General features: G+C 50.5%; 1 protein-coding gene across 4 annotated transcripts in view; it reads left to right on the top strand.

Moving 5' to 3' along the window:
- CEMIP (cell migration inducing hyaluronidase 1) overlaps positions 1-15,844 on the top strand; it is a 175,398-nt gene that overhangs the window by 136,721 nt on the left and 22,833 nt on the right. For all 4 annotated transcript variants that reach the window (XM_032263838.1, XM_032263841.1, XM_032263840.1 and 1 more), the window contains 5 exons: positions 7,697-7,902; positions 8,603-8,672; positions 9,565-9,693; positions 12,262-12,347; positions 13,294-13,425. In XM_032263838.1, coding sequence (XP_032119729.1) covers positions 7,697-7,902; positions 8,603-8,672; positions 9,565-9,693; positions 12,262-12,347; positions 13,294-13,425 — 623 coding nt within the window. The remainder of the gene's footprint in view (positions 1-7,696; positions 7,903-8,602; positions 8,673-9,564; positions 9,694-12,261; positions 12,348-13,293; positions 13,426-15,844) is intronic.

Genomic DNA, 15,844 nt, shown 5'->3' with positions numbered 1-15,844 from the left:
GGTTTGGAGTCTGCCGTGCTTGAGGCCTTCCCAAGGTGAAACCAAATTGTCCTAGCTTAGAATCTAGATGAAGTGCAGGCCTCTAACTCTCTAAGGCAGACAGACAGCAGGGCAACAGAGAGCATTCCAGTGCCCTTCCCTAAGATCCCCAAGAGCCATCCCCCATGTGGGAATTGGATTTTGTGGATTGGCACCTCACCCTGCAAATGCTCCGCCACTGGGGCAGAGAGTTCCGCATTCGGAGATGCTGCCTTGGGAGCTGGATGGTCTCCATAGGCGTTTTACATTTGCTGCTTTCGTTTTGGCTTGAAGGATTTATTCACAGCTGACTATGTTTGGAAACATGCTTTTAGCTGAGGGGACGAAAGAAGGCCAAATACAGACAAAGACGAGATCCTATTTGGAATGCAGAGGCCACTCAGCAGCATCGCAGTACCTTTTCCCTAACACCACCCCTGATCTGAAGGAGGAGTAGATTCCAGACAAGCAGATGCTGGCTTGGGAGAAAGAGGGGTTCCTAGTTGTGCACAGCCAAGAGGGCCTTAAAGCCTGGCCCCGGGCTGATCCCACAGTGCCCTGGGAGCCCCTTGCTCGTGAGCCCCTGTCTCCCGCTGCCTGTAGATAGGCTCTGGTATCCTGTATCCTTACTCAGCTTCCCTCATCCCTAATTCCCCCTTCACCAGCCATCTTTGCTCTTTCCCTTTCTTTACCGCCAACTCTTTGGAAGGGTGGTCTGAAATTCCACCAGCTCCTGCTTCTCACCCCTGTCCTCACACAAATGTGGGCTGCTCAACGTTTGCTCCCTCTGAGCCTTGGTGATGGTTCTCAACAACGTCATTCAAAATGTCACCACCAAGCTCAGCAAACCCACTGCTGTCTCTCCTGCTTCATTCAGCTCCTAGCTCTTTCTTGATGTAACAGTTACTGTGGGCTTCAGTAGAACATTGAGAAAGAAGAGCATAGAGTCGCAGAGACCTGTGTTTTAATCAGCCAGTGTGGCCTTGGGGGACTGATGGCAATTTTCTGGGACTCAGTTCCCCTCTATGTAAAGTGAGGATGATGGTAGGACTAACTTCAAAGGGTCTTTAGGAAGATTAAACCAGATGTGGCATCGCAATGATATTAAAAGAGTAGTATGCTATTAAGTAGGGTCACTCTGTACCTCCGTATCTGTGTTCTGTGTAAACATCGCTGGTCCCGTGAGATCGCAGCAAGTATCCAAACAAAAAGAGACTAGCCTCTGTAGTTAAATGACCTTGGCAAACACCGCCTATGCGTCTTCTCTCCCTGTTTTGGAAATTCACAACGCGCGCTTGCTCGCAGTAAAAACGCACGCTTAGCTTTGGTTATCCTAGCGATGCCTAAATTCATTTGCATCGCACAGAGCTGGTGTTCTATAACCCAGAGTCTGGAAAATGCTTCTCACTATATTGATATTGTCAATGGTGTGTTTCTCGAAATGCAATGGTTAGCACCAAAGCTACAGGGTGCAGGCAGATGTGGGGTGCGGTCTGCCTTCAAAGGAAGGCTCTATGGCACAGTATCTGTAGGCTGGATGGTGGGGGTGGGAATGCAAAATGGGCCCCCACTTTATGTTAACATGTGTTTCTGAACTCTGAGGCCGGACATAGGGGGAATCACCTTCCTGTTTTCCCTGGAGGAAACGAATTCATTCCAGTGCTTTTGTGGAAGAACAAAATGACTCCAATGTGGGATCTGCTTGTCCCCTCCGTGCCCTGCCTTCTTTTCCACCTCGTGCATTGCTCAGAAGCTGCTATCTTCGACATAAATGCTTCCAGTAGCCACAAGATGCTTGAAACCAGGATGTCCCCAACAGGCTGCCACGTGTGGCCCCGCAGGTTGTGCCCTGACAGCTCCATGGGTACCATCTGTACGGACTGCAGCCAGTCCCCAAGCGCCCCAGCCTCAGGGACATATCCTCCCTCTGGCATTCTATGAAAGATGGCTGAGCGCCATGTGTATTTGGCAGGAGACCCGGTGCCCTCGCTCCCTGACTCGAAGTTCTTGGATTTGTGGAAGAGGCTTCTGTTTTTCCTGGTTACCTCCTGTAAGGGTTATTAACGAGTTTAAAATGAGGAAACTGAGGCCAGTATAAGAAAATTAAATGCCAATTTATTAAGCTCCCGGGTGAGGTTCTCTGGTCCAGGTAAAGGGGGCCAGAGACATCGCGCTGACTTCCTGGGGCGTGGGTTTTTATGGCTGTGAGGCACGAGCCACAGCTGGGTGCTCTGATTGGGTCCAGGGGCAAGGGATTGAGACGGGGCGGGCCGCTATTGGTTGGCGGGTTGCTGGGCGGGTTTTCTGGTGCGAGAGCCGGCCAGTAATGCCGGAGCCTTCCAGGGGAGCCATGCGGCAGAGCTAGGTGCCCAGTGCAGAGCCGGTACCGGGTGCAGAGGTGGATGTGTCCGGCCTCCCGGCGATGCAACCGTCCTTACACCTCCCTCTTTCAGTTTCTTGAATTCGCATTCCCACTCACTTCTTCATTCACATGGCTGCTCCCATCTTGGAACCACTCAAGAGGCTCACCTTGTCTGCTACCCAGACAGAGCCAATTAATCAAGACAGGGGAATTGCAACAGAGTTTAATTCATGCAGAGCTGTCTGTATCGGAGACTGGAGTTTTGCCACTGCTCAACTCAGTCTCCCCCACAATTGGGGGATGGGGTTTTTAAGGATAGTTTGATGGGTAGGGGGTCGGAAAGTGGGGAGTGCTGATTGGTCGGGTTGGAGATGAAGTCACAGGGAGTCAAAGCTGTCCTCTTGTGCTGTGTCAGTGCCTGGGTGGGGGCCACAGGACCAGATGAGCCAGTTTATCATCTTGGGAGGCACTAGGAGATCCATCGAGTGCAGGGTCTGAAAAATAAGCACTAGTCTTAGGTTTTATAATAGTGATGTTGTCCCCAGGAGCAGCTGGGGAGGTTTAGAATCTTATGGCCTCTTGCTGTATGACTCCTGAACCATAATTTCTAATCTTGTGGCCAATTGTTAGTCCTACAAAAGCAGTTTAGTACCCCCCTCCCCAACAAGATGAGGGTTTGTTTTGGGAAAGGGCTGTTACCGTTTTTTGTTTCAAAGTTAAGCTATCAACTAAGTTCCTCCCAAAGTCAGTTTAGCCTACGCCCAAGAATGACCAAGGACAGCTTGGAGGTTAGAAGCAAGATGGAGTTGCTTTGGTCAGATCTCTTTCACTGTCATAATTTTCTAGCTCTTATAATTTTTGCAAAGGTGGTTTCGATCTCTCCTTTCCGCGTGAGCCCAAATATGAAACCCAGACTGTTTTCCTTGATTTCCCGAAAAGTTTCATTGGTCCAGGGCTTTTACTGGTGGATTGGGGTAAGAGATGGGAGGGAGAGGGAACACATTACAGATCAGCACCACAAGCAACAGTAAGAAATGGGCGTGGTGGCTCACGCCTGTAATCCAAGCACTTGGAGGCCAAGGCAGGCAGATCACCTGAGGTCGGGAGTTCAAGACCAGCCTGACCAACACGGTGAAACCCCATCTTTAAAAAAATAAATAAAAAATAAATAAATAAATGGAGTAACAGGTCCCTCCGTAGACCAGAGGCTTCCCTCCAGGGTACTTCCTCCTCACCCCTAACCTAGTTGTTGAGTTCTAGTCCCCTCCTCCTCCCCTCCTCTCCTCGGCTGCCTTAGAAACTTATTCCTGGCAGAGTAATTTGGTTGTCCGGGTTTTTTTTTTTTTTCTTCCTCCCAGTTTTAATTTGCATATTCAAAAACTCATTAACACAGTCTGTAAAACAAATGACCCACTACCCTACTCTATGCAGCCTCCTTTTCAGCAGTTCAAAAGAAATTTTAAAAAAATAATAATGGCAGAAGATTGGAAATTCCAGTGCTCTTTAGAACATGACTGTATTTGTTGTCGAGTTTCTCTCTTTTTTTTTTTTTTTAAGATGGGGTTTCACCGTGATGGCCAGGCTGGTCTTGAACTCCTGACCTCAGGTGATCCACCCACCTCGGCCTCCCAAAGTGCTGGGATTACAGGCGTGAGCCACCGCGCCCGGCCAAGTTTCTCAATAACATAAATCATATCATACCCACCCTAGAAGGCAGAAACAAGTAAAGTTCACTTTTATCTGTATTTGTTTTAAACAGCAGTTTCTTTTACTTGCTGTATACAAGTTGATGGTAGAAATCATAACACACAGATATGTCCTGATTTGCACAGAACGGTCTAGTTTAGACCTGTTGTCCCAGCTTAACTGCTAATCACACCTTCTTCACTTCAAACGTGTCCTGGTTCAGACCATAAACTAAATAAAATGGCCACCCCCCACTGAAGCAGTCCACGCTGGCTGTTTGTAGCTCTTTGATTGTCAGGCAGAGCCCAGGAATTTTCTCCTTCACTTAAGAATGGCTGAAGACTTAAAACAGCATTTAGCAATTGCTTTCACGACTGCCAGCCATCAGCAGGGAGGAAGATATCCCGAAGATCAAAGGGAAAAATACAATTTGTGCAAGAGAATGGCAGGGAACTTACATATTACTTCTGATTGGCATACATAGGGACTGAATGGCCACCCTTAAATCTATATGCATGTTTGTTTATGCATGTGCTATCTGTCTATCCATCCATCTACCTATCCAAACATCTGTCTACATCTATCATCTCAAGCTGTGTCACAGTTTAAATATTTAACTCTGAGAAATGATCTAAGGAGGAACAAGCCCAGAATGTTGGAGCTGGAAGAAACTTTAGACGTCATCCCATCGCACAGGGGCACTTAGGCAAGTCACACACAGCTTGAGACTTAGTAAAGACCTGAACTTGCGCCTTCTGCCCCCACCCAGGGCTTTCCTCGGCCTTATGCTTCCCTCTTGATTCTGTGTGCCATCCTCATGCCACTACGAAGGAGAAGAAAGAAATGCAGCCCAAAATGAGAGAGTCCTTTTCTTTCTGGCAGTGTTGAGTATTGATTGACACACAGATTATGGAATCAGACAGATGAGGAATCAAGTCCTAATTCGGTCCTTGCAAGAGAAGTGACTTGGGGCAACTTTCTAAGTCTCAGTGTCATTTACAGAGTTGTAGTCGTGATGAGGTTTAGATAAGATAACATGTAAAAACATTCAGCATCCGATAAACACTGGTCATTTTTCTTCCTTTCAATGAGGATTTTTCTCTCACATCTCGATGGTCTTGGAGGGAATTTCTTTCTCTGACATTTTTTAGAGTAAGAATGCACCTAACTCATTATTTGCTCCTATTCAAAGAAAGACTACCCAAAGTGTGATCCACACGGCAGGGCAAATGGGTCCCGAAGATTTAGAAAAAGCTATAGGCAGGAGGCAGGAAGCCAGAGGCCTGGGTCTGAGCACAGCTGCAGCATGAGGTCACTGAGTGTCCTGGGACACTCCATGTCCCTTCTCTGGGCCTTGGCATCCTCCTCTGTAAAGGTGAAGGCATTTAACTTGACCTCAGATGTTCCTGCCAGCTTGGGAAGCCCACATTTCCTCGTCTTTTTCGTTCCATGCTTGTCTGCCCTGGCTATTTATAACAACCTTCCAGGGCTTACTAGAAGAAAGGAAAGCAGTCCCATTGGCTGACCACGATACTGACTGACTTATTAAACAAATGAATAGGATTCAAGATCACACCCTTGCCTGTTACCAAAGATGGAGGGAAGGAGGCTTATTCAAAAGAACAGAGAGCTTGCCTGGACCGGAGCCACTCGCATGTTGGGTCCTCCCTTATGAAGTGAGTGGACACAGAAAAACATGCTTCCAGCCATGACCTTGTACATATGGCTTATGTGACCTCTAGCAAGTCAGTTGCCTTCTCTGAGTCTCATTTTCCTCATCTCTAAAAAAATAAGAATTGAATAGAGGATGGTGTGAGATTTCCACAAGATTGAAAGGTAGAAGGGACCCGTCCAGCACTGGGGTGTGGAGCGTGGTTTGAGAGTGCTTCTAAAGGACAGCTGTCTGGGGCTTGAGGAGTAGGCAGCTGTCGTATGAAAGACCTGGGCTGGGCGCAGGGGCTCACGCCTGTAATTCTAGCACTTTGGGAGGCCAAGGCAGAAGGATTGCTTGAGCCCAGGACTTTGAGACCAGCCTGAGCAACATGGTGAAAGCCCGTCTCTACCAGAAATACAAAAATTATTTAGGCATGGTGGCACACGCTTGTAGTCCCAGCTTCCCGGGGGGCTGAGGTGGGGAAATGGCTTGAGCCCAGGAGGCAGAGTTTGTAGTGAGTCAAGATCGCACCACTGTACTCTGGCCTGGGTGACAGAGCCAGACCCTGTCTCAAAAAAAAAAAAAAAAAAAAAAAAAGACTGGAGGGAACTGTGGTGTTTACATCAGGGCCTCTCAATCAGTGATGATTCTGTCACCCTTCCTCCTACCCACTGGAATGTTTGGCAATGAATGTCTGGAGACGTTTTTGGTGGTCACAACTGAAGAGCTTTTCCTGGCATCTAGTAGGTAGTGGCCAGGGAGGCTGCAATGCCCAGGACAGCCTCTCGACATGCTCACAGTGCCGGGGGGCGGGGAAGAGGGGAAGGGTTGTTGCTGGTTGGTATGTGGATTTTCCAGTGCTTGGCACGGTGGCAGGTACTGAATAGGTGTGGGTTGCATTGATGTCATCAGGAAGCAGGAACTCCCTTGTTGGATGACATCATCGGGCAGTCTGTACCCAGGGGCGAGGATGAAGGAAGATAAGTGAGGCATTTCTCGCCATTGCCTCACTGTGGAACACGCCACCTTGCAAGGAAGTGAACATCTCTCTGGAGTGTCTGAGCAGAAGCAGGGTACCTGTTTGCCCGTTATGCTTGGGAATGGAGTCTGCCATTGGACAGGGAAGTGGGTCTCAGGCTAGGGGCCCTCTGAAGGCCTGAGTTCTGAGGTTGATGAGTTCAGACCCAGAAGAAGCCTCAGAGATCATGGAGTTTAAGTCCTTCATTTTTGCGGTGGAAAAAAAGCTCATGAAGAGAACACAGGAGGCTTGTCTGAGATCCCCGCGCTGCTTGGATGTGCTGCTGAAACTGAGTCCCTGGTATCTCAATATCCACGCAAATGTTCTTCCTGCTTTCCCCCTGACTCTGTGATTCCAAGAAGGAAACCAAAAAGCTGGAGTTTGCAGCCCATTCTAGTTCTGAAGCCAGGCGTTGCAAATGTGGCTTGATGCACAACCTGGGCTAACACGTTGGCTTGGATTTCTGGATGAGGGTACAATAAGGAGCATGAATACTGGTCTCAATAATAAGCGCACCTGCTCCAGCTCAGGGGCTGCTCCCAGATGGAGTTCCCTCTTCCACACTTACTCAGTGGCACCTCCTCTGTGGAGTCCCTCCGTGGTAAGTCCTTGTACACAAGGCACTCAGCTGTGTGCTCATCAGCGTGGGTGCACATGGTCCAGTCCACGGCCTCGCTTGGATTCACTTTCTCACTTATGATATATTGCCCTCTTTCTTACCCTATAGAGCCTCACCCCAACTCCGTCAGCCAGAAAGGAATTTTAAAGGTCGCCATCCCATCCCCTGTCCCACTTTCCCCGGGCCCATCACTTCTTGTCATATTCATCTCCAAACCTGCAGTGCCCCTCCCAGGGCCTGGTGTACGGGCGATACTATTCAGTGTTTGTTGAATGAATGAATGAGTGAGTGCATCAATGACTGGATGCCTGGTGAGCCTCCCTGTCTTGGCCCCTGCAGATCAAGGACGTCGTGGGTTATAACTCTTTGGGTCACTGCTTCTTCACGGAAGACGGACCAGAGGAACGCAACACCTTTGACCACTGTCTTGGCCTGCTTGTCAAGTCCGGAACCCTCCTCCCCTCAGACCGTGACAGTAAGATGTGCAAGATGATCACCGAGGACTCCTATCCGGGGTACATCCCTAAGCCCAGGCAAGACTGCAAGTAAGTGCCTGGCCCCTCTCTGTGTGTGGGGCAGGGCGTGTGCATGTGTGAGCATGCATTCACTCAGCTCAGCCCAGCACCAGACTTCTGCACTGCAGGGCTCTGCACAGCTTGAGCCTCACAGCCCTTAACCACCTACTGCCCCAGCTTCCTGCAGAGCAGGCAGGAGGGCGTCTTCTCCCTTCTCAATTTGCCTCATGTGCATTTTTCTTGTCCAAAGAGGGCCCCTGTTCTCATCTGTGGGGCTTCTCCTGATCCACATGGTGCTCTTTGATGAGAGGAAGTGGCTGCCACCTTGGCTGCCACAGAGGACCCCACCACACAGACCCTTTTCTAGATAGAAGAGAGACAGACAGACGCAGTGCAGCTAGCCTTCTGAGTGCAGGACCCTCGCTTAGAAAGGGATATGTTCCGGGGTCCTTCTGACCTACACATATTTTAGAGCCACCCTGACATCATTCGCACACGGCTTCTATTTTCAAGACCCATGCTCTTTTTAATTTCTGAACATTTTAAGTGCTTAAACTAACACCACACTTTAATGAGAAAAGTGGGTTTCAGATCAGCAAATCAATGATTTCTCAAATATCTGACGAGACTCTCAAGCCAATATCAGAGTGCCCGACCTGCACCCACTGTGAGGCAGGGTGACCCCTGGTGGCCCTTTATCTGACCTCAGGTATCTCTGCCCTCCCTGCAGCGCTGTGTCCACCTTCTGGATGGCCAATCCTAACAACAACCTAATCAACTGCGCCGCTGCAGGATCTGAGGTGAGCAGAAACATCCCTTCTCTGGTAGAAGACGAGGGTAGGGGCTGGAGGCAGGGAGACAGCTGAGGTGTACCCCGAAACGTGTGCTCTGAGCCTCAAGTCCAGACATCCACGTAGACAGGCTTAGCTGCAGTGAAGGAAAAGAACAGACTGGGGTGGTGGGTCGGGGGCGTCCTTTGGACTTGGTTTTAAAGGACAGCCCTGTCACTTCATAATACTGGTAACCACAGTTAGCCCTGAACGCTTTATGTATAATAAATCATATTAGAATGCCATGGTTTAACTTAGAATGGTACCTGACACATCAGTGTTGTAAGCTCACATAATTTGATTTTTGCAAGAACCCGGTGACGTAGGTGCTATTATTAACCCCTATGATGTGGGAGGAAGCTGATCTAGGAGCGATGATGTGCCTGGGGACAGACACAGCTGGGAGGTGGCGGCCAGGGTGGCAGCACAGCATTCCATCCACATAGCCCTGCTGTCACCCACCCCGCCCATCGCCTTCCGTGGGACCCTGACCTTGACCTGGGACTCAGCTTCCTGATCTGTAGAATGAAAGGGGCATGCAGAGAACACTCCTGAAATCCTCTCATTGTGTGTAGAGAGGAGGAGTTTGAGCCCTGCCGTGATTGACACACGTCAGTTCTGAGCCGTGTCTGATAGAGCAGGAACCCCTGCAAGACTTTAACTGTCATGGTGGGCTCTCCTGTGCACCGTCTTCCTTCCAGACCGGACCGCATGGAGGTGTGCTGGGGTGGGCATCGAGGGCCTGCGTGGGTGCTGGCGCTAGGTACTAGACCCACCCTTCAGGGTGGGCTGTGTGGCCGCCTGGCTCAGAAGCTCTGTGGGGCTGAACACTGTGGCCTTCCCCTTGTGTCCTTCCCCACAGGAAACTGGATTTTGGTTCATTTTTCACCACGTACCGACGGGCCCCTCTGCGGGAATGTACTCCCCAGGTTATTCAGAGCACATTCCACTGGGAAAATTCCATAACAACCGAGCACATTCCAACTACCGGGTAAGTCTTTCCAGACTGCGCCTCTCTGGCCAGCCTCTCAGTCCCCTTCCCAGGCCTGCAGATGATTAGAGCCGGGGTGGCCAGTTGGCGACAGCTGGGAACAACTGCCTTTTTTTTTTTTTTTTTTTTTTTTTTTTTTTAATAAAGACAGAGTTTCACCATGTTGGTCAGGCTGGTCTTGAACTCCTGACCTCAGGTGATCCACCTGCCTTGGCCTCCAAAGTGCTTGGATTACAGGCCTGAGCCACTACGCCCGGCCACAACTGCCTTCTTAATGTTAGTCTCGAAGAAGATGGAGCAGCCATGTGAGGCCTCCCAGGCCATTGGCCACATTCTTCACACGAATCTCCTGTGGTGGTTCCCGTACAGGCATGGATGGACTTAGCACATGCCCAGAGCAGAAGGAGCAAGTCGTGCCTTCGCTCACGTTGACAGGGGAGAACTGCCTGAGCTGGGCACCTGAATTTGATTTGCAATTCGCTTGGTGGTGATGGATGCGGTCTCAAAGATGAAAAGTTAGCCTGATCTATAAGCAGAAGGAAATGGAGACGTGGTTCTGAAGGGCGGGGGAGGCAGCGCTGGCATGCTCTCTGCTGTTCCCTCTTGTCTTGTTTCTTGGGAAATGAATGAGCTGCTGCATCTGCACAGAGCTGAGTGGCCAGGTGGGACACAAAGTCCCCAGTCATCTTCCTTTGCTCATCAACATGTCCTAAGCACCTGCTATTGTGTCTAGCACCAAGCCAGGCACGGGGGGACAGAGGGCATCCCAAGATGACCGGGATCTTGAGTCTGTCAAGGACATCCCAGCAAGGACGGCAGTCAAGACCAGAGTCGTGGGGCCTGGGAATGGAGCTTGGAGCACAGCTGAGACCAGAGATGCTGTTTGTGAGGGCAGAGGTAGCCTCAAGGATGCCAGGGCAGTGTGCAGAGAGGCTCCCAAATGCCTAGGGTGGTGTTCTGGTTGAATCCCTAATGGCACCGATGAAGAAACTGACACACCTCAAGGGGAACAGATACATTCAGAGTCAAAAAGTAAAAAGATGAAAAAAGCCCAACCAGAGACGAGACCGAAAGGGAGCATGTCTCAGAATAGACCTGTGCTCACACCTACGAGATGGGGCGAGCAGGGGGGCTAGGTGGCAGAGACAGAGGAGTCATCTCTGGGCAGTGTTGTATCCCAGGAACTAGGAAAGCAGGCAGTGTCATAGGGCAGGGGACAGAGGTGGGGAGGACAACAGTCTCGCCCTGATGGAGGAGAATTAGAGCAGGGTATCAGAGAGGGCGTTTCTGAGGCTGACACGGACCTCAGAGAGCTGTCTTCATACAGAGGCAGGTGCAGGGGCGTATCGCTGTTGGTGGCAGGGGGAACAGTGGAGAGAATGTGTTGGCTGCTTGTTAAGACATGCCCCACACCAACCGCTTGGGAAGGCTTCCCATGAGCAGGGAGTTGGGCCACATGGAACCTCGCAGGTGTGGAGAGGCTGGAAAGCGGGGAGTGCATGTGGGTGGATGGTTTCCAACATGCAGGCATGCAAGGGCTCACGGGTGCGCGTAGGGACGAGCCTTGAGGAAGGCAGCAGGTCTCAGTCTCTGAGATAGGGACGGAAGGAGCGAAGAGGAAGCTCTAGCTGCGTTGATTCCATTGTCAGAGCCAAGGAGGAGGCCCCATCCTTGGTGTTTATGCCCAAAGCCTTGACTCCACATCCACACTGAGAGTGACCTGTCTCAGGAGGTGTCGCCTGGGGTCTCTTATCGGGTCCTGGCAACCATCACGTGATATAGGTGTTACTAGCCCATTTTGCAGATGCTATGACTGAGGCTAAAGAAGGGAAGGGACTTACCCAGTCATAGTAGGAGTGGAGAGCTGCGAGTCAACCCCACATCACCTGACTCACATCACCGCTGCCGAATGATAAGCCAGTTGGAGAACGAATGGCCACAGTGCCCGCCGGTTATCTAAAGAAGAAAAATCCGAGTCTGAGCATTCACAAGAGGCCAAGAGGATCTGGAAAGGAGTGAAGACTGAATGGTGGCCTCCCTGGGCGGCACCATGCCATTTCTCCCTACCCCACAGCTGACAAAGGGGACATGTTTGGAGTCAAACAGGAAAGCCAGATTCTCTCTTCAAGTCAGGCAGGAGCTAAAATGAGACCGTAGGAAGGTCATTGACCCCTGCCCAAGGTAAAGACAGCACTTAGGTTCAGCGTTTCCTTTAAATCACAGCCGATAAATTTCCTAAGCGTGAACACCTGTTGTTGACCTGAGGCCTGGGCTAATAACTGTCCAAAGCAGTGTGGGTTCCACACATGAACTGTGCTATGTGGCCCTGGACAAGACGCATGCCTGTCTAGACTGCAGTTTCCATATATTCCAGATTTGGTCTGAGCCATGCAAATAAGGCAGCGTCTTCACCTCCCTCACTGTAGATCCTCTACTTCTGTTGATGCAGCCTGAGAACCGAGCTGGTTCTCCTGGAGCATTCAGAAGTATGCAGTGAGGCTGGGTGTGAGAAGATGCCTGCAGCCCGCAGTAGAAGCTAATGTGCCCCTGAATGTCTCTTCGCTGCAGGCTGGCATGATCATAGACAACGGGGTCAAAACTACCGAGGCCTCTGCCAAGGACAAGCGGCCCTTCCTCTCGATCATCTCTGCCAGGTAATCAGCCATTGGGAAGACACAGTCCAGGGTGACCTTGCAGTCCCTTCTGCCTCCCTCTCCTTCAGCCACTCATTCATTCATGGCATCTGTTGAGCTCTTGGTTTGTGTTGGGCATTGAGCTAGTTGCTGGGGGTACAATGGTGAAAACTTGAGCAGGGTAAAGTCTGAATTAGGATTCCAGCCCCAGTAGCCAAAGGAAGATAGAAATTCCCAGAGGTTTTTAGATCCCGCAGCAAAGTGAATACCTGGTGAGTCGGCAGAAATGAGCACCGCCACAAGAGGTTGGGGCCAGGATGAAAGGGTGAAGAGAATAGAAGGGAAGAATTTCACCATCAATTTAATGGGAAAGAATGTGCAGGTCATTCCTAGAAATAAACCTGCTGTTCAGGCAAAGGCCAGGGGCAACTTTTAAAAGGTACTTTTGAAACCTCAAGGTAATTAGCAAAAACAATCCCCTTTAAAGAGACAAGTTGCTTGGTCTCCATCAAAAGTGAGTAACGCTGGCAACACGATAGTGCACTCCATTTTGTAACTAAGAAGTCCCCAGAAGAGGCACTAGTTCAAGGTGACCTGCCAGTTAGTGGAAGAGCTGGGAGTCCCCAGACTCTCCTGCTGGGCCACGAGCACTGTGTTGCTATGCGCTGCTGGAACTGGCTGGCTGAACCTTCCTCTGTGCTTTGACTCCCCTTGGGGGCAGGCTCTTCAGTGGTACTGACGAACAAGAAAGGTGCCCTGTTTATGGCCCGCATGGGCTGGGCCATGGAGGAGAGACCTCTTGCTTCTCTGATAAGCTCAGAAGGTTCATTCAATGAGAATGGGTTTCTGTGTAGTCAGTGCCTTCCTGGGCACTGTGAGTAGAGAGAGGCTCACAGAGCCCAGAAGGGAGTCAGCAGAGGCGTGCCCCCCACACCGCCACCTGTGCCCTCCCCATGGTGTGCTGCAGATACAGCCCTCACCAGGACGCCGACCCGCTGAAGCCCCGGGAGCCGGCCATCATCAGGCACTTCATTGCTTACAAGAACCAGGACCACGGGGCCTGGCTGCGCGGCGGGGACGTGTGGCTGGACAGCTGCCGGTGAGTCAGAGCGGCGTGTGGCTTTGGCACCAAGTGGGCATGACGCGTCTCCCCCAGCACCCCACGGAGAGAGGAGAACAAAGCAGAGAGGGGAAGCCAGACATACTGATGTTTGGCCTTCTGGTCCCTCAACCAGGCAGAGGCATAGAATGGCAGCAGGCAGTGACCAAAAAATAAAAATCAAAACAAAACCTAAAAGCAGCATATTGGCTTCAGCCCACAGTACCAGGTGCTGTGGGTTGTGATTTGCTTCCAAGTCGTCACTGGGCTTGGCGCTCTCAAGGTCACATGGCCCATCAGCTAAGGGAGGGAAGAAGAAAGAAGCCAGAATATTCCAGGCACTTACTGCGTGGAAGACTTGGTTGCGTTTGTTTCTTACCATGTTTCTCAAACGTATAAATTATGATCTCCATTTTAGAAATGATAACTGAAGTTCAGTTTAGTGAATTTCTCAAGCTCATGCAGTTAGCTAGTGTTTGAACTGGAGCTTGGAGCTACAGTTCACTGGACTGCAAGACCCAGATGAGAAAGGCAGGGAATGCTGAGCTCTCACAGAAGTCCCTGTGTGAGTGACTGGCACACGCTGGACAAGTGGCACACGCTGGGCACGGACCGGAAGGCGCAGGCAGCGGAGGGGGTTTGTTTACAGGGAGTATTGTGAAATGTCTCCTTGTCTGCCTTTTGTGTTAAAAAATGGGAAATCAGAAACCCTGTTAGGAAATAAACATATTTCTCTATTTTATTGTGACCAATTAAAGGAGAAATAAAGGTGAAAGGGAGCAAGAGAAATTGAAAAGCGTGTGAGGAGAAAAGCAGAGGCACAGCATTGGCAGAGTGCAAGAGCGAGGGGGAGGGAGAGGGAGGCTGCTCAGAAAGGCGGAGACCTGAGGAGAACCTGACTTAGCGATGGAGTCCCAGGAAGACACGTGGAAGACAGAGACGGGGAGCTGCAAAGGCCTTCGGATCCCCCAGCCAGGCTGGGGCATAGCATGCCAGCAGGCAGTGACCAAAAATAATAGAAAAAAAGAAAAAGTCAACAAAACAAAACCTAAAAACAGAGGCAGAGGGACTGAGGGCCTTCAATTTTTTTTTTTTTTTTTTTTTTGGTGAGATGGAGTGTTGCTCTGTCACCCAAGCTGGAATGCAGTGGTGTGATCTCAGCACACTGCAAGCTCCGCTTCCTGGGTTCAAACGATTCTCCTGCCTCAGCGTCCCAAGTAGCTGGGATTATAGGCATGCACCATGACGCCCAGCTAATTTTTGTATTTTTAGTAGAGATGGGATTTCACCACATTGGCCAGGCTGGTCTCGAACTCCTGACCTCGTGATCTGCCTGCCTCAGCCTCCCAAAGTGTTGACATTACAGGCGTGAGCCACTGCGCCTGGCCGAGGGGGCCTTCATTTTGCACAGGAGAAGAGAAGTCATTCATTTTAAGAAGAAGGGAAGGGAAAGAAGAGAGCTGATTCTGGGTTTCTGAAGGGCATTTAGGGGAAGGGGGCAGGCTGGTTCTGATTGGCTCTAGGGGGCAGAAGTGATAGGTATGGGGCTGGTGTCCGCTCTGGAGAAGGAAGAGCCTTCCTACCACTTGAGAGACCAGTCCATAGGTAAGCTGCCAGGCTGCTCATCCCTAGAGCAGACCCTACAGCATCCTTGGGAGGGGCACTATGCAGAAGGTGGGTGGAAGCCCTGGGCTGAAGAGAAACTAGATGATGTCAGTGCTAAAATTCTTTGCAATATCCTAAGTTTGGTAAATTTCTTGGTTCTGGTTGTTGGGCATCTCAGAGTTTGGGTTCCTAAGGAGATGGTAAATGCCAGATTTAGGGCAGCAAGAAAAACTGTGACGACCCCTCCTGCCAAAGTGGGTGTATCTTTTAATCCTCCACCAGATTCATTCCACGGTGGCCCAGGAGCTGGCTGGCACCAAGGCTGTGGTCCTACACATGCACAAGGTTGGCACAGTCAGGGACTGACAGAGGATCGGGATCCCTTCAAGGACTGGCGTGTTTGGCCGTTGTAGCCATGTCAGGAAGGTCACCCTATAACATACACTGACTGCAGGCAGGGATGGGAGGGGCACTCCTGGAGGCAGGAAGGCCAGCGAAGATACTACTGAGAGAGGATTGCAGGTCATGAGAGCTTGGTTGGAACTGAGCCTTTGGAATAGGGAACGGGCTTGGATCGAAGATAATTGTGTTGTTTCAGACATGCCAAGTTCAAGATGCTCATGAGACATTTACCAGGAAGGTCTCAAATTGGGGAAGTGCAGGCAGGAAAAGTGCCTGATTTTGGAGTCATCAGTGGGTCGGTGGGCATGGGAACTATGAGACTCTGTGACATTACCAGGGACACAGTGGTGAATGAGGGGACCAAGAGCTGAGCACTGAGGGACAGAAGCAGTGAAGAAAAGCCATGGAGGAG

The sequence above is a fragment of the Sapajus apella genome, unplaced genomic scaffold (genome assembly GCF_009761245.1).
Source record: "Sapajus apella isolate SASKATOON/1434 unplaced genomic scaffold, GSC_monkey_1.0 scaffold139, whole genome shotgun sequence".
Taxonomy (NCBI): Eukaryota; Metazoa; Chordata; class Mammalia; order Primates; family Cebidae; genus Sapajus; species Sapajus apella.
Note: the sequence above shows the minus strand (reverse complement) of the source record. Positions and strands in the feature narration are given on the sequence as shown.